This window comes from Thermobia domestica, chromosome 2 (genome assembly GCF_964235325.1).
Source record: "Thermobia domestica chromosome 2, izTheDome1.hap1.1, whole genome shotgun sequence".
NCBI lineage: Eukaryota > Metazoa > Arthropoda > Insecta > Zygentoma > Lepismatidae > Thermobia > Thermobia domestica.
In genome coordinates this window covers 290,532,546-290,557,214 of record NC_137455.1, presented here as the reverse complement: position 1 = coordinate 290,557,214, position 24,669 = coordinate 290,532,546, and the positions used below count along the sequence as shown (strand labels likewise).

Genomic DNA, 24,669 nt, shown 5'->3' with positions numbered 1-24,669 from the left:
TATGCTGCAACATATTAAAGCCTCAAAATAGCTGGGCAAGCGAATAGTCCAGAAGTTACGTAACCCTATTGCGTTCATGGGAACAAAAACAATAATTATAACTATGCTAAATTGGCTAAATTACTATAGACTATCAACTGCTCATTCAGAGAATTTATGAAGTTCACTTTATCGCAATAGTTTTATACAAACTAGATTTAAACTACGGATAATAGTTTTATACAAACTAGATAGTCAATTATTATTATTATTATCATTATATTTGCAGTACAACCAAATACAACAACATTAACTATTAGTTCTAATTAACTGAATTGAGCTGAAAATTAAATCTTGATCTCTAAAGATTAACTATTAATTTTATGCGTTCTGTACCTTTCTGAAGGAATAAACGCTGGAATTGGTTTCAAGGCTGTTTCTGAGTGAATACTTTCTTCAAAATAATATTTAAAATTATAGAAAAATTTTCGAGACATTCGAGTCGAGACGGCTCTTAAAAATTAATTTTTAATTTAAATCTTTAATCTTTAATTTTTAAGAGCCGTCTCGACTCGACTCGTGTCTCGACTCGAAAATTCGAGTCGAGAAATACGTTTGTCTCGACTCGTCTCGAATTTTACAAAGTGTGTCTCGACTCGAATCTCGACTCGAATTCGAGTCGAGTCGAGTCGAGATTCGAGACATGTCTCGACTCGAGCGCATCCCTAACTACAGTAAAAGTTAGAGTAATGTCAGTAGTAGTCCACTACCAGAAGGACCACCTCTACCGAATTAGTTTAAATGAAGTAACCAGACGAAGAGTGTTCTGGGAGAAGGAGCAGTTCTCCAGTAGCCAAGTTGGCGGAAATCATAGTGATTGGCACGGCATTTGGACATTAGTCTTAAGTATAGATGAGAGAGACATCTTGAATACTACGGGGTGGAAGGTAACGGAAAACCTCCACTCTATTTTTCTTTAGTTTACTGACAGCAAAAAGAGATCTATGTACCCCATGGGATCTCCGGGATGGAGATGTCTAGCGAAGGACTTTTGGACGAGAAAGTACAATGTAGGGAAGATAGCTAGAGAAAGAAAGACAAGCAAGTGCAAAAGGTATAGGATAGGGACATGGGACGTAAGTGCTGTGTTACAGGTAGAAAAATTTAAAAATCTTAAAGATAAAATGAAGCAAAATAATCTAGATTTGATAGGAGTTTGTGAAATTAGATGGGAAGGTAATGAGGTGTTGAACAGTGAAGGATATAGAATGTCTTACTCAGGCAATGAAAAGGGCGGTCATGATTGTGTTGGAATAATTCTTGTAGGAGCTTAAAAAAGAACTCAATGAATTTAGAATTTGAATTATTGATGATAGAGTTATGATGTTAAGACTTAAACAAAAAACCAAGGATTTAGTGGTGATACAGACATGCGCACCGATGACTTCTAATGCAACTGAAGAAACAGAAGAGAATTATGAGAAAATAAAGGAAATTATAGACAGGTAGAAGGTGGGTGCTCGCGTAATTATTATGGAAGATTTCGATGCAGTCGTGGGACAAAAACAGGAAGATAGTATCGTAGGCAAATATAGTTTAGGCGAAAGAAATTAAAGAGGAGATGGACTGGTCAAATTCTGTAGACATTATTCACTAGTAATTAGGAGCACTTCGTTCAATCAGCACAAAAGGAGAAGATATATCTGGAAATCCTCAATAGACGAGCGAAGATATCAGATACACTGTGTTGTGATTCAGGACAGGTATCGGAATAGTTGAAGAACGCGAAGACCCAGGCTCAGACTGGCCAGGGCAGGAGGGCAGTCTTGGGGCCCCATTATTGGAATGAAACTAACAGTATTACAAAGTCCTGTTTGGGGTCCTTTGTTTGAGGTCTAGTAAAAATATATTTCAACGATATGAAGAATGGAGCCCCAGCATCATATTGTCTAAATGTATATTGGGACCCCATGAATACCAAAATCAGACTGACTTTTATAAAGCCCTGCTGGGGCCCTCTGTTAGTCGTCTGGGAAGTTATTGCAACACCATAAGGAAACAGACCAGGTCCCCATCCTGGCCCTATTACCTCATGTAAATGAAGCTGACATCTTTATGAAGAAAAGCCACCCCACGGTAATAGTGTTACAAGCCTCCTAAACTTGCGCTACAACAACAACAACAACTACTACTACTACTACTACTACTACTACTACTACTACTACTACTACTACTACTACTACTACTACTACTACTACTAATAATAATAATAATAATAATAATAATAATAATAATAATAATAATAAGGAAAGATGGGGCCCTCTAAGTGAGACTCCTGCCGGGCCCTATATCCCAAATCCGTGACTGCGAAGACCCTCTCCGGAACGAGATTTTTTCTGATCGTAACCTTGTGTTGGCCGAAGCGGATATTCAACTGTAAAATGTAAGTAAAAGAAAAGTAGGCAAAAAGTTGTTGAATGCTGAAAAATTGAAAAACGAGGAAGTAAAAATCTTTTCATTGGAAAATTCGGAGGAAAAAACTCTTAACAAGAAAAGGATTGGTGCTAATAGTAAAGGATAGATGGGAGCGTAATAAACTTTTCATGCAGAAGGCTGCAGAAAATGTGGTAAGACACCGCGAACACAAAACGACTAACAAACCATGGGTTACAGACTTAGCAGAAAATGAGAGAAAGGAAGACGTGGAAACAGGTTAATATAGAAGAGGACAGAAAGATATGCAGAAGGTTAAACAACGAGTTACAAAAGGAAACAGACAGAAAAAGGGAAGAGTTTTCAAAAAAAAAAAAAAAAAAAAGGAATACGTAGAAGAATTGGAGAGAATTGGGTAATATGAAGAAATGTACAAGGAGATGAAATATATGGAACTTCGGAAGAAACAAAGAGACGATGGCATAAGAGTATAAGAATGTAAAGGTAGCCAGCAAGAGAAATGAAGTCTTAGGAAGACTGAAAGAATATGTTGAAGACTTATATGAGAGTAGGAATAGACCATGTGGTCTAGATGTTGACGTAGAAAATGAAGTACGCGAGCAGTACTGTACCGTGGGAAGGACGAGCGGGGTGACAGCCCCGGGCGCCGAAGAGAGGTTCCCAAAATTCGAGAGAAAGGAAAAAAGAGAGGAAAAATTACTCGGAATATATGTATGGGAGCACCGTCCCGTCGTATACTCTCGCCCCGGGCGCTGATTTTCCACGACACGGCACTGTATGCGAGGATGATAAGAGGTTTAGTATTCTTAAGAATGAGATTGGAAAAGCTATATCCGAGATTAGGAATGGAAAGGCAACCAGGATAGATAATATACCAATCGAATTCATTAAGAATATGGGAGACAAGGGCAAGAAAGAATTGTTCCGATTCTGCAATGAAATATATGAAACAAGAAAGTGGCCAAAAAACTTCCTGAAGGCGATCATGATACCGATGGCTAAGAAATGGAACAAAGAGAGAAACAGAAGGTTGTATGGAAAAATAAAGGAAAAGTGTAGGAGTAACAGTCCCTGGTCAGGAGAGGTAAGAGCACAAGAGATTATTAAGTGTAATCGGTGAAAGGTTTGAAGAAAAAGGGAAAAAGGTGTGTGTTGTATTTCTTGATCCAGAAAAGGCGTCTGACCGCGTGAATTGGGAATTGTTGGAAATTCTAGAGAAGGTTGGGTTGGAATGAAAAGATCGAAGACTGATAAGGAATTTACCTTGGTATATATGAACCAACAAGTAAGTGTTAGAATAGAGGAAGAAATGGCAGGATAATGAAATTGGAAGGAAAGTCTCTCGCCAACGTTATTTAATGGGGTAGAAGGAGGGAATTGGGAGGTATGTTTTTCAACCTTTTTTCACTCTCAGGTTATAGATGTTTTTCCAGTTTTTAAGAACTGATTTATGTTGCAGGTTCTTCTGCACCTATTGTGGTAGTGGTAAGCTTTCGGCATCTTTATTTACTTTTGATGCTGCAACATTTTTTAGTTGTTGGTCTGATTATCCCCAAGGGGTAATTGGGTGCAAAATGAATAAAACAATTGCCGGTGCACGTAAACCCGTGAAGCTGATTGGGTGTAAATGAAGAAAACTCAAGCTTTCATTTGATGTATATAACTTGTATTTCACCTAAAATCTAATAATTTTATGTGGCCTAGAAAAAAAATTGCTTTTGTTTACGCAAAATTAGGAATTACTTATTTCTAAGTCTCATAGATACTTGAATGCCTTTTCAAGCCTTCCAGTTATTGTTTATAGCACAATACATTGTCCTGTGAACTTAATCGAAAATGTATCACATACGAAAAAAAAATGTATATAAGCAGTCAAAACTGTGGCTGAAAGTGAAAAAAAAAACTAGAAAACAGGCCCTGATATTCAAACAAACAAGACTGACGCTAAATAACTATAAACTATTACAATAGAACATGTGTTGGAACTCTGAATTGATAAACAGGTCCTATTTACAGCATCAGCACTATTGGCATACGCAACGGCCACTGGAGGCCTAAGTTTGGAGTAACTTACGAGTATTTCTAAATCTCAATGATATTTGAATGCCTTTTCAAGCCTTCCAGTTATTGTTTATAGCATAGTATATTGTCCTGTGAACATAATCAAAAATGTGTCACATACGAAAAACAAACTACAAGCCGTCAAAACTTTGGCCGAAAACGTAAAAATAAAATAAAATAAAAACAGAGAACAGGCCCTGTTATTTAAACAAACATAGGAGAAGGTAATAAGACTGACGCTAAATAACTATAAACTATTACAATAGAACATGTGTTGGAACTCTGGATTAACAAACAGATCCTATTTACAGCATCAGCACGAGAACTATTGGCATACGCAACGGCCACTGGAGACTTAAGTTGAACAAAATAGCTTAAAAAGCACAATGCACTATGAAACAAAAGTAAACACCACAAAAGACAAAGATAGCACAGCATTTAAATGAATTCTAAATACAAAATCTTCACCCATTCCACCGATTTACCGCCACATCATGCGCACAATTACCACTGGGGGTAATTGGAAGGTACAAATTTTAACAAAATTTTAACTGTCTCACAGTGAGGATTTAAGACTGCTACTCTTCACGGCACCACCCTTGAGATGTTTTTAAGCAGCAATAAAAAATCAGGATCAAAACATTAACAGATGCGCGATTTATTGTGACTCAAACCAAGACACACACAAACCTGAAACTCGGTTTCAAATATGTCATTTCTCAATCAAATTAGTTTTTTTTTTTTTTTTGTCATTATTATACCCTTTCAAAATTTATCAAAGCTTTTTTTCTGATCAACATCTACCCACCCAACATTTGGGTGTAATTAAATTCCATAAAAAATATACTGAAATACAAAATATACATTTTAAAAAAGTTTTCCGTCCAATTACCCCCTCCACCCAATTCCCCTCTTCTACCCTATCTATCTAGAAGAGAGAGTGAAAAACAAGGATATCATAAAATAGAGGATCTGCTCATAAGTATCTTCATCCTATGAACTCAGTGAAGCCGAAAAACAACTGAGCATCGTTTGAGCTGGTACGTCTGATTGGCTACTCTCGTTTCCGCCATGTTTGTTGGCTCGAAACATTGCAATCTTAGTGGCGCGCAGCGGGCAGAGTAGGTGTGGCGGAACTGTGACGTATGGCTTCACGATTTTGTTGTAGGGGCAGATCCTCTATTTTATAACATCCTTGGTGAAAAAGAGCCTACATAATCAAGATGACATTTCAGAAGGAGGTAGAATGATTAGATGTATACGGTTTACAGATGATACGGCACTTATGGGGGAATCTGAAAATAAAATCAATGAGATGTTAGGAAACTTGAGGAAAGGCTGTGAAAAATATGGGATGAAAATAAAAATTAAAAAGACAAAACCCATGGTGACTTGAACGAAGAGGTCTATGTCAAATATTAAAATTAGGAGGGGAGAAAATTTTGAATACCTAAGTATATTATTGGTGATTATATGAAATGCGAACGTGAAACAAAAAGCAAGGATAGGAATGACAAAAGTGACGTTTAGGAGAAAGAAAAGTCTGTTTTGTGCAAGGATGTTATAAAATAGAGAATCTGCTCATACAACAAAATCGTGAAGCCATACGTCACAGCTTCGCCACACCTACTCTGCTCACTCCGCGCTACTAAGATCGCAATGTTTCGAGCCAACAATCATGGCGGAAACATGAGTAGCCAATCAGAGGTTCCGGCTCAGACGATGCTCGGTTGTTTTTTGGCTTCATTGAGTTCATATGATGGAGATACGTATGAGCACATCCTCTATTTTATAACATCATTGGTTTTATGGGACTTTGAATGAAGAGTTGAGAAAAAGACTCATAAAATGCTTTATGTGAAGTATTCTATTGTATGAGTTAGAATTTGGACATTACGCAAAAATGATGAAAAATGACTGGAAGCTTTCGAAATGTGGGATGGGGAAAAACGGAGAGAATTAGGATAAAACAAATGAGAGCGTCTGAGAAATGGTAGGGAGAAAAGAACAGTTTTAGATATTGTTGAGAAGAGGAAGAGAAACTGGTTGGAACATTGCTGAGAAGGAATTGTATCATGAGGAACGTGCTAGAGGATTTAGTGACAGGAAAAAAAGGGAAGGGGCAATAGCTGAGAAGGAACTGTATCTTGAGGGACGAGATAGACGGTGTGGTAACAGGAAAGACATGGATGGGGCGATTATATCTGACGATTTTCTTAAAAACTTCTCAGACGATTTTGTGCATATTTCATACATATTTCGTTATCAATGCTATAATGGGGCCTAAGCGGTCTCTCTTGAAAAAGTAGTTTACTCTCGGAAATTAGTTTTATTCAGAAGATTTGATCAAAACTGCTCAGTCGTTTTTGTCCATATTTCATAAACGTCTTTCTAATATTCTTCTGAATTTTTTTTTCTAGAAAAACAAATAAACTTTAGTTTACTCTTCGGTGGGTTTCTCAGACGGCTTTATTAAAAGCTATTGAGGCCAGTTTGTTCATATCTCATAAAGAGTTATTTCATTAACAACCCTATAATGTGGTATATGTCATTTCTTCTGAAGATATCCGCAAGGGGTAGTTTATTTTTAGGGCGTTTTCTCAGACGATTTTCTAAATATATATATATATATATATATATATATATATATATATATATATATATATATATATATATATATATATATAGGTATTTTTATTCTATTTAATAAATAAACACAATAGTAACTATATGTCATAGTAGCAGAGACGAAACCGCTTGGTGTCAGCTTGAATAGCAAGTCGATCAAGCTTGCATCCAGCTTGAGTTGCAATTCGGCCTAGCTTGCATCCAGCTTGATTGGAAAACGTGCTAGCATGCCGCAAGCTGGATTCCAGTAACGAGGTTATAAAGGGGCAACCCTGCATTCAGTGTTCCATTCAAGCTTTACGTAAGCATTTTTCAAGTCAAGTCAATAGCCAATGAACCGCCAATGATGCTATGACGTTCTGCGAAGGGTCTAAAAAAACATCGCTTGCAAATACAACAAAAGGCAGGTTGTATGAAAGCATGCGTTTCAAGTGCAAGCGTAGAAAGTCAAAAGCCAAGGACGCGCCAACTTTCCTAAAGCTTTTTTGCTAATAGGGTAATATGTCACTCTTTGTTTCAAATGACAAATTTACGAGGAGTAGTTTGGTCGTTGGGAAAAAATTTCTTCGAAGTTTTACTGTACATCTACTATAATTTTGTTCATATTTCATAAATAATTATAATATTTAATTTAATAAATAGGAGTGAGAAAGTTTAGTGCAGGTATTAATACATACCGTTCATTTCATTTCTTTTTAAATATGAATTTTAATAGATTTTTGGGATATCATTTAAAACGCTTTTAATAGTAACGAAAAAAAACTATACTCATATGAAAATTCAAGAAAGAAGATGCCTGGTTATGCTTAATTAATCTAATGTAATCTTTATTCTATTTTACAATCACTAAATTAATATAAGTAATATTAACAGCCCCCAATCTTAGCTTGCCCAGTTTTTTAAAAAATAAAAATTTAATGATATTTGGTAAGAAATTGAAAGAAAAGAAAAAGATAAGTTGGTAAAATATAATAGCTCCTTTACACCACTAAGACACTAAACTATCGAAATTAATAAATAATAATAATAATAATAATAATAATAATAATAATAATAATAATAATAATAATAATAATAATAATAATAATAATAATAATAATAATAATAATGCTATTAGAGGTCTTTCAAGCATCCAATCGAATTTTACTTTTGTACATTTTATATGGTAAATGAGTTAAAGTTTTCTAAATATTCATTATTATTATTATTATTATTATTATTATTATTATTATTATTATTATTATTATTATTATTATTATTATTATTGGAGTAGCCAACTAGGGTGAGAGGATATAATGTGATATATTTTGATTTAATTTTGAGTTTACTGTCCGTTTCAACAGCGAGCTATATGAGAGTGGACCTACAGTTTAATGCAGGATTCAAATCACATGAGCTCCAGGCGGGGATCTAAGCAGAGGGAGCTAAGGATATAATGTGAATTAAGGTTAACATGCATACAATATCTGAGTAAATATTGATGTAGACCAGTTTAAAATAGAATTTTTAACGACTTGTACCCCTAACATATTTATAACCCCTTAAACTCCGATCACTGGCTGGGACCTGGGAAAATTATTTTTAAAAGACCTGACGCTCCTTGGCCAGCCGACCCTGAATCGCAAAGCAACTTTGAAGCTAGTGATTGGAAATATGTTGAACTCTGATATAGAAATCGCTAACGCTCTCGCCTTCGATGTGAGCGTCTCGGGTTCGATTCCCGGTAGGGGTACTCGGTCAAAAAAGTGTAGAAAGCTTTTTCAGACCAGCCATCCTGAATGAGGTTTTCCTGGGTTTTCTCCATTCACACCAGGCAAATGCCGGGATGATACCTAACTTAGAGGTCCCAGGCCGCTTCCTTCCTTTCCTTTCCGCGGTTAATGTGCTCGCCGAATAACGTCAACTCTCATGCGTGATGGGCTAAATGGCCCTAGATGCCGAAAGCCCAGAAATTAAATCCTATATCCGAAATCTGATCTAGAAAATTGGAAATGGCACATAGGAACCGATGTGCTGATAACAAACACATCACTCAACTGTCGTCTACCTGGGCACAACTTCGTATTTAGAAAAAAATATTTAAAAAAAATACAGCATATCGAGTATGATATCCTCTTCTTAGTGCTAGTGAAAAATGTTTTCCTTTCTATCGAAACGCTTGCATCTCTTTTGTTGTTCTCTACTTTTCACACATGAAATTCTTTTTTTCAAGTGGCCTTGATGATGACACAACAAGATAATAATTTCGAATAAAAAAATTCCAACGCTGAATGTGCATAAGAATGAAAGTTGTGTCAGAAACCTGTTGTTTCACCAACGCAAACGCAGTGTTGGAACAATTGTCTTCCGTTATCTTGTGGAACCAAAGTGGCATATCGGGCACGTGAGTGCCTAGAGGCCAACAACAAGTACCTGATAGATACACGCGCACACTCACACACATACATATAGATAGGTATTAAACAGTCACTCACTCATTTTACTCTCAGAACACTTTTACGATAATTGGTTTGGTGTTCGGCCGCTAGTCGTGTAGAGAGAGCCGTGCCGCTTTTTATTGGTAGACAGTAAATGTAGTGACACATTGAAATCAGCATGTCTTTTTGTGTTTGGGCAAGATACATTCATGCGGCCGCGTTTTGCTTAATTTTCGTGTCAAATTTAGTGAATGCACAAAATGATGATGTTGATAATGAGGCACGGACATATCTGGAGCAATTGGAAAGTAGATACTCTTCACAATGTAATCAACAAACAGTTGCGAGATGGAATTATATGACAAATATCACGCCTGAAACGGAGAACGAATCAGTAAGTAAATGAACAATATTAAATCAGTTCCGAAGTTTCACGAGTACATTGTTTTTAATTGATTATTTTATATTACGTTCAAGAATTTATGTCTGTAATAATGTTCTCTGTATTTTAATATTGAGAATGATACAATATGCTTTTAAGAATACTTTAAAGTATATCTCCAGAAGAAGATGCAATCGATTTGTGAACTTAATCTATATGTATTTTTTATTACCCTTTGTGTAGTAAGTTAGTCTAATTATTTTTCTTAATAATTTGTCAGGCAAGTCCCGGCCTGGCGTAATTTAATGGGTTGTTTTCTTTCAACATACATTGCAGTGGAAGCGAAGGGATTAAGGAATAAAATGTGGAGCAGTGCGGAGCGCGGAAACTTAGTGGTAGCTCAAGCTTCAATCTCGAATTTGCAAGTTCGAATACTTGTTGCGTCATATGAAACTAGTAGTAAGTATTGTAAAATCAAAGGAAACCTTCTCTTACTTTTTTTTTTTAATAAATAAAGCTCTCGTAGTCTTGACAGGCTCGTATCCACGGGGGGGGCTCGGGGGCACCCCCTAACTTCTACCGCCACCCTCAACATTTTTGGGCTGGGTACGGCCCTGAGTCTTGATTCATTCTGTTACCATTATGCTAATCTTTCCATAATTCATTCATTTGTAGTTCATACTATATTCTCGAGATCAGTGGCGTAACGAATGTGGGCCACTGTCGTGCCGTGACCATTTGCCTCAACCATAAGGGAGGATTAACCATTAAGCAAAGTAAGCACGTGCTTAGAGCATCAAGTTCAGGGGCACTACAAAAATGTTCTATAACTGATTTTACAATGGCAATGACACATAATAAACAAGTTTCCCCTGCGGTATGCAGTACAATTCCGAAGTTAAACTACGTAGATATTGTTCTTTGTGTCGGATCCACTTAACGACTCACGTCGGAAGCAGTGGCAGATCTAGCTCGGGGCCGCAAGGTAGCTAGGACCCCAGTTTTTGGATTAGGAAAATAATTGATGCTATTATTTATATATATTTGAAAGTTTATAGTAAACTTATGATACACTTATCATAGTCTGGATTCGGCTGCACCCCTCTCCAGTTTCTACTTTCTAGATCCGCCCCTGGTCGGAAGTGGTCGTTACCATTGTCTTCCCCCGAGCCATTCATATATGGGAGCACCAAAATCTTTTAAGAGCTTCCTGCTTGTAAGGGTCTTAATTCGGCCCTACTAAACCATAATGTCAAACATTTTAAATGACGTTGCCTCAAATGAAATAAAGGTAAAATTGTAGATATTATTTGTCTAATAATGTACATCAAAATATCTCCAACTTTCATCACAGTTCGGAATTTAGTTGTTTTTCAAAGCTTAAGCGTAGTGGTCATGTTTTTTTTTCCCCTCGTATAGTACGATATTCTCTACTAAACATTAAATAAGTCTATTTAACTCTTTGATCAAATTGCCATAAATATACGCGTCTCTTATTCCTTAAAGATTCTTCCGCCATTTCTATCATTGTTTTAATTTTTCTCATATTCATTAACAGCATTTACCTCTAAATTTTTAAAGAAACAGTGAATAAAATTAGAAGTAAAAATAAAAATAAAATGAAGTTCTTATTTTAATGTCCAACGATTATGCCGTTTAGGTGAAAGAAATGAAATGAAATCTTTCAGTTTAACTTCCTATGATTATGTCCGGTAGGATAAGGGAGACGGATTATTTAGGTAAATGAATGATTATGGAACAATTGGTGGAATGATAATGTGAGAGGAAACGGGATTACTCCGAGAAAACCTATGGACACGATGCTGTACTCCACTAACTTACGTGGCTGAGGATCGAACCAGGGATCCCAGACACCAGAGGTAAGCGCTCTACCACTGAGCCACCCTGTCTCCGTTTAGGTTAAAGCACACGGATGATTAATGAAAATAAATAACTGAAACAATTAGTGGAGCAAGAATGTGTGAGGAAACGGGGGAACCCCACGGAAACTCACGGATACGATGTTGTCAACTATAAACTCACATGGTCTGGAATCAAACCAGAAACGTTCTACCACTGAGGTACTGTGCTCTATGAATTGAAATAAATACGGAAATTTCACGAAATGATTAGACCATCTAAGTCACCTATGGGACCACTTCAATTTTAGTTGGATTGTTTTTAGTTTAATACTAGCTGAACCTACGCTATTTACACAGCGTACAGTTCTAATATGAGCGTAAATCTCCTTCCCACTTCTCACTATATCTGTGCCAGTCTCTTCACGGACACAAGTAAAGGACAGGAAAACTCTCAAAGGGAGTGAATTGCTATAGACAAACACATAAATATGTAGTACTTCCACATATAGAATGTGAGGTGAGGTTGTTCCAACCTTAAATAAGTGATAAATAATACCAAATGCATTTTTTTTTTCGCTTATAATTCCATATCCGAGTACGCCTCATTGTGGATCCACAAGTCTTCTTCGGTTTTGATATTCAGATTAAAGCAAAGCACCTGAAATGTCCATCAACCCGCAATACATAGCTCTTCCACTGGTTGCCTTTCACAAGGGTATCAACCTTAAAGTCCTAGTGGTAATATTTAACTAATAGGGTCCAAACGACACCTAAAATGTGGAATAGAAAAATAAGTTTATTATTATTATTATTATTATTATTATTATTATTATTATTATTATTATTATTATTATTATTATTATTACGATGGTTGAGCGCCAAAAGGGCGTAACTGTCGAATTTTCATATTTTGAGTTAATGCTATGACGACATGTATAATGGATTGAATTTTCTTGTGCCAAGACGCCTTAATGAAAATCTCTATCCTTGGAACGTTATTCGAAAAAGATATAAAGGTATAACTGAGTTACTAGCATTTGGTTCTGTGCCAGAGAGACACATATCACTTAAGCCTCTAAACTAATAAAATTGCAGTTACGCCTTTTTGGCGCTCAATTATGAATGAATGAGAACTGGCAAATCTACACAAAATGTGGGAACGACCAGCGTGAACGGCACATTTCTAGCACTTGTGGTTTTCGATATCTCATTGTTGAAATGATTGGCAACAAACATATAAACTTTCCTTGACCACAAATATATAAACCTAGCATTTTAACATAAAGATACTTTTTTTTTATCCGCACTAAGGCAATATGATGAGACGTAGATTTACAGCTTGAAGTGAGATTCGAACCACATGAGCTTCAACCGGAAGTTGATCCAGGCTTTTCCACGCTGAACGAGCTAATCATGAGGAAACTCAGTGAAGTAGATTGTAGTATGTTTTGATCAGTCACACACACACTCAGAGTAAGTTTAGTATGTAGAATATTGGTGGAAAAGTGACATTCTCCCTTTGGCTAAGAATAAGCAACAGTACATAAATTTTTATTCTGTGTTCAATGAATTCATCTAGTCCGTTAACTATACGTAATTTCTCATGCAATTGAAAGTATAATTTTCAAGTATTATAATTATAGTTACGTTACTGTAAGTAAAACTTTGAGAAAGAAATTAAAGGAAGAGAATTTGGTGTGAATATAGAAGGTGTATTATACACCAAGAGAGAACGGGCATCCTTAAAGATCAGTAATAGATAAATTTCGTAAAGAAGCATGAATGTATGATTTTTGGGAAAGGGATTAGTCCTACGATTATGACTGTAGTCAAAGGAGTCGAATGATTAATGAAAGTGTATGGTTATGAAATAGTTGTTAGCGTACGTGCCTTTCGCATGGGAAACCTGGGTTCGATTCTCGGCAGGAGCTTGTGTGGTTCAGATTCCGGAAATCAAATGAGATAATTGTTGTAATTGACTAGATTTTGAGTTTAACGTCCCTTTCAAGAACGAGGCTAAATGAGACGTGAACCTACTGATTAACGTGGAATCCGAACCACATGAGCTCCCGTCGGGAATCGAATCCTGCTTTCCCACGCAAAAGGCGCGTAACTAACAGCTTAGTCACGAAGGAGATCAATTGTTGTAATTAGACTGAAAGAGAGGAGAACGTCGAGAAAATCCATGAACACGATGTCCACTGAAACTTATACAGACTGGGATTGAAGCAGAAACCTCTCGCAAATACCATGGTAGCTTTTTTTTATGAAAAACGAAGTAGTAAAGAAGAATCCTCTTTCGCTATATTCATATACTACTCTTCCAGTGAATAGTCAAGTTACCAGCTTTCGAAGACTAAACATGCCGAAAATGAATTTCACTTTTCCTTGGATAGATAGCTTTCTATTTATTATTAAAGACTATACTTGATTTTAACAGAAGCCGTCAATAATGCTGAATATCGCAATAGCAATGTGAAAGCAATGGTATTTCGAAATATGATAATTTGCATATTGGGCGAGGCAGAGAAAGGTGAACCCTCTGTTGTTAGTTCTAAAATAACAGGTTCTTGTTCTGTATGATACTCATCATCATCAACGTAGAAGATGTCATTCAATCCGTTTACATTTTATTTTTATTTATTTATACGTACGTATCTCTCAGTATTATCGGCATCTATGAACTTAATCCCGGCACGTATGTGAACGATGTCCCTCGGTGAGCACACTATCCGGGGAAGGGGAAGGAAGAAAAGAATGGAAAAGCGAGGAAGCGGCCTTGGACCCGTCAGTTATGTATCATCCCAGTATTTGCCCAATATGAAAGAGGAAAACCCAGGAAAAAACTCACAAAAGTTGACTGAACTGAGATAACTATTACACCTTTTTACTCGGTTCCCGCCCGGGAATCGAACCCAGGACCGCTCGCACCAAAGTTCAGAGCGTTAGTATGCAAATTAAGTAATACGTAATATTGTTAAATTTAGTGATACGTTTATTGGTTTCAAGAAAAGCCAGTGCTATGTAAAGTCGCCTTATTCGAGAGCTATTTACAATGGATTTAAATTGAATTCGGTCATCATAAAATTGATGATAATGATCAACTTTAAAAATGAAATAACTAAGTAAATTAAGTAACAGAAAGTCCTTTCTAACTTTAGGAATGGGTATTTTATATCAGGCTTTCTTCTGAGACACAAAATGAATAAATATTAAGATAAATAATAATAATAATAATAATAATAATAATAATAATAATAATAATAATAATAATAATAATAATAATAATAATAATAATAATAATAATAATAATAATAAAAAAAAAAGACAAGAGTTTTTGATCTGAAGAATTAAATTCATAGAATGACTTATTTGACACAACGCAAATTAGTCTATAAACCATATCCGTCGTCTCCGTCCACATGTTGTTTATGTACAACACTCATCCTCAAGGGAGCAATCTGCTGTGTGTTTATATTGCACGTTCATCTCTAAAGGATCAAACATACAAAAGTTGCAAAAAATCTTTAATTTAAATGAAATGTGGAATATTTTAATTTTACGTCCTACGGTGTTGTCCTATAGGGTAAAGACGACGAATGATTAATTAAAGTGATTTATGAAAGGAATTGATGGAATAAAAATTGTGTATGAGAATGTTTACAGAATATGCACAGAGAATAAAAAAACGTACGTAGTGTACGTAAAAACGTAGGTTACATGCGTAAATCCTGTAGTTTTTGGACTTAACATACATAGGTAACATCCTGCTGCAAACATAACTGAAAACTTATGCTTTATAATACGTTCAGTATACGTACTTTCCGTATAAAACAAATAATTAATCGGTCAGCATCTCACATACAGATGGACGTATATAACATATGACGTACGTAACATACGTATACGTATGTAATATACAGAATACTGTTAGATGTCAGACATACTGCAGCGGCATGATGTAACATCTAAGTGGGAAAAATACAGTACTAGGTAGTATACAGATTTCCGTAGTAAACTTATGGGTTCCGTATATTTGTTCAATACCGCTGTCCGGATAACAGATTTTTCTCAGTGTGGGAGGAAAATAGAGATGGATAAGTTCGAGCAAATCTATGGACACGATATTGTTCACAAATGCATATGGACTGGGATCGAACCAAGGACCGCTGGTATGAGAGATGAGACTCTACCCCTGAGGCAGCCTGCCTCCATTCTTCAATTGTGGTTATACTAAAATCATTATATCAAAACCAATCTCTGGGCTCAACTTATACAGTATTTCTATGTACGTGATATTTACTGCTTTTACTTGTTTATTTAAAAATGGCAAACCTATTATCAATTGGTAAATGTGTAATAATAATAATAATAAAAAAACGCGTTATAGCAAAATCTACCAGTACGTTGTTCAAAACTGCATTATGCAAGGTATTCTTGAGTGCAAGAGACCCGAATTAGATTTCCAGGAGAGTTCGCATGGTTCAGACCCCACGTTAATGTATAGGTCGACAACTCATATAAACTCGGTGCCAAGGGGGCCCGAAGAAAATTTTCTAGGGGGCATTTTCCTAGTTGCTATATTACGTCTGGTATTTTATTATTTGTATTTGGAAAATCTTAAGAAATTTAAGTTGTAGTTATAATCGTGCAGCCATATTTTCGTGAGCTAGAAGGAGGGGGGGGGTACTGCGTCCAAGCTCGGTGCTGAACGGGACTCTAAACTCTAGTCCAACCAAACAAAGTGTTCCTGTACAAACATTGAAGATGTGATTGATTTAACGGAATAGTTAACATGCGTGAATTTTCTGGACTTGGTCTCAGGCTTGATTCCCGGGAAGGGCACAGAACTTTCACTGTTGACACAGTATTGTCATTGGAGAGGTATTCCAATTGAAAGATACCGAACTATGAATTTGAAAGATAGGAAGAGTTGTGTTGGCACGCAATGCGCTGACCACTTATCGCTTAGTTAAATGTCCACCATCTGGCCTGAAGTAATGTTAAGAAGTTTTATGTTTATGATAGATAAGAAGGATTGGGTATTCGAAGAACTTCCAACACTGACTCAGTTTACTCTGCGATAAAATTCTTAGCGCAGGTGCTGTGTCATTCTCAAACATATGAATATTTTGAGACCTGTCATTTCCAATTCACAAAAGTATGACACAGAGTGGATATTTATGATCAGAGCCAATATAGAGAGAATAGGTTGGACGGAAAAGGAGAGGGAACAAAATAGATGAAATTGAATAAAACAAATAAAATAGTATAAAACAAAGGCTCTCCGAAAAGTATTTTATCGTACCTTTAGCAGCTTACAGTTCTGAAAGGACGCATTTCTTGATTGTTATTTAATAGGATATGTTTTTCTCTTGAATAGATCTATATTATATGATATTTCGAATATACTCTTTAATAAATCAGATCATACGTTCATCAAGTGGGAAACACTTTAGTATGAGCTTTTTCGCTTAAAGCAGAAACTTGCCTAGGTATGCTGTATAGTTGTTTTCCCATTATGTCTGTCTGGGATGTACCTACGCAGCTTGAATTTCTTTTGACATGCCACAAATTCCTGTTAACATTTCTTAAGATATGTTAGCTTACACAAGTTCCTACTAGTTAAACTGTCATCCTGCACCACTTCAACCAAAGGCATTTTTATTTCACAATTTTAACGCAGATTGTTTCTGGAACACAAGCAGAAACTTTAGACCAACCCTGATACAGGAATGAAAGAAATAAAGAAAAACTCCTAACACTCGTGACCAAAATGCTTCGTTTATAGGAGTTACGAAGTTTGTAAATTGGGTCGACGACACTTTATTTTGTAAAATTTCAACTTATAAATGAATGGTTGTACTTACGAGTTGCGTCCCTTTCAGCAGCGAGGCTATATGAGACGAGAGCTACTGATTAACATGGAATCCAAACCACAGGAGCTCCCACCGGGAATCCAACCCTGGTCTCCGACGCCAATAGGGTTGTACTTACGAGTTAAATAAAAAAAATATTCATACATAGAAATTATCCATAAAACGTATTCGTGTGCCGTAAGTCATTCCCAAAGCTAAATTTTTGTGCAATATAGCTTTGCGCAATATAGCAATAACAGATAGATAGATATAGATATAGATATAGATATAGATATAGATATAGATATAGATATAGATATAGATATAGATATAAACGATTGTCCGACCTAAGCTGGAATACGGATGCGTAGCCTGGATTAATATACGTATGTAAAATAAAGAAATGATCGAGAGAGTACAGGAAAATTTTATTAGCCATTAGTATTATCATATCATATTATATCACTTTTATTACGACTATAATAAACTTTCTGACCATTTTGAACTAGAATCTCTTGAAACAAGAAGGCAATATAACAACACAATGTTCATTGATAAATTAATTAGAGATAAAATAAACAGTCAGCATATTTTGAGTAAAATATTATTCCGAATTCCAACTTACAAAACAAGAACAAGAGATATATAATATGTAAAGGAAAATACACAATTTACAATACAGAATTCCGTGTTCATGTAACAGACCTCATATATATATATATATATTTAATCTAACACAAAACCAATGGTCGTAGTGAGACGGTATGCCATGCCGCCTCTGGTTTTATAGCGATGAAGACATACCGCCTCTCTTTTTCCAATGATTAAGACATACTGTTACTGGAGAGTAGATGCTAAATACCTTTAACAAATCCATTTTTATACACAGTAATTGACGAATAGTTATACATGTAAAAGGATTTTGTTTTTTAACAGAAATAATTTCTATGTTGACAACACGAACATTTTTATTACTTTTTCTATCTTTTGTTTTTAAAAACGAGGTGTCTTCAAAAAAGTTAATCTAGTTTATATTTTGATGTGCTATATTGAATTGTTTCTTTATTAAATACTAGCTGTTATGCCCGTTCTTCGCACGGATCGGATAAAATATCAATGTAAACAAACTGAACAACGAAAGAACAATTAAGAAACATTTCTAAAATTTGATCTATTTTGTGTGAATGTATACCCAACAACGTAGATGTGTTTTCATTGGGATGGCTGATAGGGACTGAATTTGAACGTGAACACTATTGGACGTGTCACTATACATCTGAGCGATCCCGATAAATATGGATTCGACACAAATATTGGTAATTTTCTACTACTTTTACATATCCCGGTAAACGCGCCCTATGATTCCCTGGTTTCAATTAAAAAAAAAACCTCTGTCCCCCCTGTATTTGGAAGTCAACGCCTGTGGGAGTATCACCATAGATCTCAGTGACCGCGAAAACTATGGATTTAACATGAATATTGATCATTGGAGATTATTTTTAAATGTCTCGGTGACCCCTTTTATTATGGCCCCCGTTCCTTAGCTAATGGGGGCTAAATGTGAAAGTAAACGCGATCTTGAGTTTCACCATTGAGCTCAGTGACCTCGAAAACTATGGATTTGACATTAATATCGGTCATTTTAGATAATTTTTTCATGTCTCGGAATCCCCTCGGGTGACCCCCGGCCCGCCTACAGTGGTGGATGAATTTGAAGAACATCGCTAATGGAAGTGTCACCATTGATCTCAGCTACCGCGAAAACTATGGATTTGACACTAATATCAGTCATTTTCTACTACTTTTGCATGTCCCCGTATGCTCCGCGGTGATCTCCGACTCGCAGGTGAATAGGGTGAATTTGGAAGTTCATGCGATCGGAGTTTCACCATTGATCTCAATGACCGCGAAAACTATGAATTCGACACTAATATCGGTCATTTTCTGTCTTGATAAACGTCCCCCCTGAAATCCCCTGGTTCGAATTAGAAAAACGCTTCGTCTTGATCTGGGCCCTGGACCAAGGTACCCGTGTCCAAATTTTGCTAACTCTCGGTCTACTCGTCTGGTCCCCAGGCCGCACACAGACAGATAAACAGACAGACACACAAACAAACTTTATTTTATTTATATTAGATGTATGTGTGTGTGTTCTTGCCTTAATGTATATAAATGTGGTATTTTGAACATGGGCTGATTTAGGGGTTGTTTGCTTTGGGGGCGGAACTTCCGGGGGTTTAGAATAGCCCTCAATATAGTGGGGGATCGAGAGATTTCCCGCAGGAAATCGTTAGTATAAAAACTCAGTTTTTGAGAATTGTCGTGTATAATTCTTTATTATACAATATAAGGGGTTATTTTTTTATTCCCCCCCCCCCACAAAATTGTTGGTGGAAGATCAAAGTTTCTGCATGTTCTCCCCCGTAACTACAGAGAAGCTTTCCAATGGTTTTCAGTCATTATGTAAATAGAAATGCAATCAACACACCCTCACTGTATTTCAACATTTAGATAGCCAGTATGTCGAGTCAAAATCATCATAAAACATACCACCTCTGTTTTTTTTTTTTTTTTCCACTTCGAACACTAGACCAAACTATTCAATTGCATTTACTAAAAGAAACCATATCATACGCTCTGCAAATTGTAAATGGTAACGGAGAATATCTCAGCATATAGCTCATAGTTTTCATTACTATAGTGATTTGGTTATACCTAAAAGCAGACATTAACTTTCAATAAAATAGATCGAATTATGAACCATGCTTGATTCGTAGATCTAAGCGTTACGGAATTATATGTGAACATACACACGGTATTAAAACTACCATCTGTTGAGAAGTTTCATTGTCAAACTCCAATACGTATCATTAGAGAATGATAAAATTTATATAGAATCTGCGAGGAGCAATAACTAAAATTGGCGGAACTATATTCAAGTTATGTGTGAATATAGGCACAACATTTAGTATATATAAATGGATCAACTAACAGACAATTTCTGACCAAAGCATATATTAACTAATAAATAATAGCGTTACAGTTTCGGCAAATTAACTTTGCCTTCATCAGACACATTATTAATGTGTCTGATGAAGGCAAAGTTAATTTGCCGAAACTGTAACGCTATTATTTATTAGTTAATATATGCTTTGGTCAGACATTGTCTGTTAGTTTATACAAGAAGCTCCAAAGCTAGAATGAGTGGTATTCAAATGGATCAAATTGAGAACCTCTTCTTTATGTTGATTAAAAACTTTAGTTAATGATTTTCTACTTACAACTCTTTATTTTTAATGCACTTAATGTTCTGCATTTTTCTGAGATCAGCATTATGTTATTTAGTCTATATTAATGCATTATTCTTTATTCATTATTTTGTTTACTCAGGGGATGCAGCACTTCCACAGCTTTTGTGGACGGTACCAGAGTTGGCGTGGGTCAATGAAAACTTGACCCACGACCCACTGACCCACCACCCACCATGACCCACTCTGATCCACGACCCACCGTGACCCAAAACCCACAATGACCCACTGTGACCCAGCATGACCCACCACCCACCGTGACCCACTCTGACCCACCACCCACCATGAACCACTATCATCCACTTTGACCTGCTCTGACTCACCAAAATCCATCGTCATCAACTCTGAACACGATCCACGGCCTCTTCTGAACTGACTAAAGAGTTTACACTTGTAATAAAACAAGACTGTGAAATTGTCACTAATCGGAGTTTGAAGTTCTAGTCAATCGGTCAAGCACCACTCTGTTACAATAACGGTGGATCTGACCTTTACGATATAAAATGGTAAAGTGTTTGTCCGTGAAAAAATTGAAACAGTTCGAGGTGGAGGGAAATTAGTGTGTGCCTAAAATATACTTGTACTAAGAGAGTATTCTTGCAAGTGTTAATTTCTGAACGCATTCCACAATAAACTTCTATTCGAAGGAAAATACCCCTGTACAATATGGAAACGGTTATGGTTTCTCAGTTCACAGTATTTTTCACACAAAAGACTTGAAAAATCAGTTGTTCATAGGGTATAAAGGTGCTCGGGTACCCTATGTGAGAGCATTTCCATAAAGTATGCTCATAATTGTAATTTGTGTAATCACTAAAACACCACGTTAAATTTAAGTTACAAATATGCATAATTGCAATTATTATGAACATTTATTCAAAAGTAGTTTGCCTAAAGCAAAGAAGAGACTTACTAAATATTAGGTACAAAGTTGAATAACACAAATAAGCCATTAGTAATACAAGTATACATTTTCCGTAACTCGTAATTTTCCACCTTAAAATAAATCTGAAATCGGATTTATTTCCTGTTGGTAACTTTTTGGCGGTAAATCATCCGCAGTGGAATGATGTCCATCCTTCAGCCAAGAAATAACTAGCTCGTCTACTTTGAGCTTGTCTAGCGGTGGGCCATTAACATTGATGAGCAACAAGTTAGACAATGTTTGAACACTTAGTCTATTTCTAATATTAGTCATCTGTAAATTCATAAGGGGGAAATCCCCATTCGCACTCTGTCATGGAAATTGATAATATTTCTACCAGATTTCTGCAACTCCTCATCGACAATCTGCTTGTTAGACTTAAGTCTGATAACGATTTTTCTCGGTCAGTTTTGAAATACTCAGCAAGAAGTATCATCTCTCTATCACCATACAACATCTTTTCCATATCAACCATGTCAGTTGGCAATGTCGACCCATGTAGAACAGAAACTTCATCTACCACGCCTTTGATAGGGAATCTTGTGAATAAATTATCAATTAAAGCCTGATAAACTGATGATTTCTTATTTGTTTATAAATTTAATTTTTGTAATTACACATGAAGGTTTGATACCATTACCAAGTTCCCTCCCCCGTCTAGAAAGGGAAAGGGAACGAGGTTTCTGGAAAGTATTCAGAGGTGAATGGGAATTTCCCTCCTTCTTCAACTTCAATTACCACACTGCTGTTTGCCATGTGCCAAATTACGATGAATTTCAATTAAATTATCATAGTATAATTATTTCCTTGTTGAATTATCAATACTTTTCAATGGAAAAAAGGATGAAATTTCAAAGTTCCAAATCAAAGTAAGTAGACCAACGTAAAGGAAAAAAAGTGTAAAATTTTCCATACAATTATGCGTACAATCCAAACTTCAAATTTCCGTGTAATTAAGCTTACAGTACAAATTTTATGCCTATTTTTCTCACAACTTTATGGATTGATTGCCCTGTACTGTGAGCGCTCCATATAATAAACATAAGCTTCAGCAATTATTATAGCAGAAAGCAATGGATATATGAAGTCAAGCACTGTATTTTTTGTTTCTGATTTTTTTTTCTGAAATAACATCGATCGTTTTCGATCATTTTTACAAACCAACTCACTACCAATTTTCCATATATAGAAAGTGCCCCCCCCCCCCACATAAAGGAGAATTTAAAAAAAATGCTAGGACACATTCTGTTTATTTTCAATAAAGAGTTAATACACTGAATTTCAGCTGTGTAAGTTTAACGGCTTGCGAGATACTCCTTTTTTTCCCCGCAAAAATTCGAATCCTCACTACCTCCTTCGGATATTATGCATTATGATAAAAGCAATATAACATCCCAATTTGGATTAAGGCCTAACTATATACCAAAAGTAATTTCATTTGACTTTGCAATTTGACCGTGATGATCAGGCACATATAGTTACATTCAATTTTTTTATAAATAATTTATATATTACAGTGATTCAAAAATGTATTTTTTCCAGTAGTTAGCTCTAAAAGCCCACAGGTCTCGAAAGCCAAGTTGTAGTGTAAGTCCTATTGCTATTATTACTATTAAAAATATCAATATCCAAAAGTGCCCGAAGTTCTTTTTTACTTGGTTAGATATACTCACCTCAGGTAAGTAGACAGAAACAAGTGGAAAAGGAAGGGAAATGAAGGTCTTGAAAGTAAAAAGAAGACACATTTACCAGTCTTCAGAAGATACTCTCTACAATGCAGTGAGCAGAGAGGGTCGGTAGATCATACTGAGTCGGTGGGTCGCAGTGGGTCATGGTGGGTGGTGGGTCGCAGTGGGTCACGGTGGGTGGTGGGTCACAGTGGGTCACATGCTGTTGACCCACCTCCCACTGACCCAATCGGAAAACTTGACCCACTTGACCCACCGACCCACTGACTCACTCCACGGTACGCCTCTGGCAAAGAGGTAGCGTTAACCTCTTTGGCGTAGGAGACTCAGGTTCTGTTCTCGGCGGGAGTTTATGTTCAGATCCCACGTTAAGCCGTTGGTACAACATCTTTCTCCTCGATGCTGAGAAGGAACATCAAAAGAGAAACAAACCAAGCAAATCACTTACGCTTATATACTTTCCAGGTTTTGCAAAGATTTAGACATGCACAATTTATGACTATAACAATTTGTTTTGTGTAAATCATCATAACTTCTCTTCGTTGATTTGACAGCAGTGGCCACAATCGATAAATAACGCTAGAAATCTTGAGCGAAATGGGAAACTGTTCTAGTGCGTAAGTGTGTTGACGCCAACGAAGACGTCTTTTAAATTTTCAACGGTAACAGAACAAGGTCATTACCGACATCTAAACGTTATTGCCTGAAGAGACAAGAATCTTCATTAAAATGACTTCCACAGTTCTATCAAATGTAATTCTTTTTTTAAAATAAAATGATTGGGGATGGAAGTGTTCATCATGTCTTCGTAGCTACAATTTTGTTTACTTGTATGATGTAGTATTGTTCAGTATTTTACATTAGATAGCGTAGTCGAAGAACACTTACGTTAATTATTCTATATGCTTAGATATTAACGTCACTGTTAATAAAAGTCATGTCTATGAATGTTTGTTTCATATGAGTCGTTGACTTGATTGCATTATGTTGTATTTAATTACAGAGCAAGATCGAGATTAGTAGTGCAATGGCGCACCCATGTAGAGAGTCCATTGGATCCGGACCCTCACAAAAGATTTCGTAACTCGACATTCATTTGTACACTTT

The 24,669-nt window shown here is 36.1% G+C and overlaps 1 protein-coding gene across 1 annotated transcript in view; it reads left to right on the top strand.

The window, feature by feature from the left end:
* The first annotated feature begins 9,512 nt into the window (after positions 1–9,512).
* LOC145678567 (angiotensin-converting enzyme-like) overlaps positions 9,513–24,669 on the top strand; it is a 184,091-nt gene continuing 168,934 nt past the window's right edge. The window contains exon 1 of the mRNA XM_081748869.1: positions 9,513–9,933. Within this exon, the coding sequence (XP_081604995.1) occupies positions 9,718–9,933 (216 nt within the window). The 5' untranslated portion in view covers positions 9,513–9,717. The remainder of the gene's footprint in view (positions 9,934–24,669) is intronic.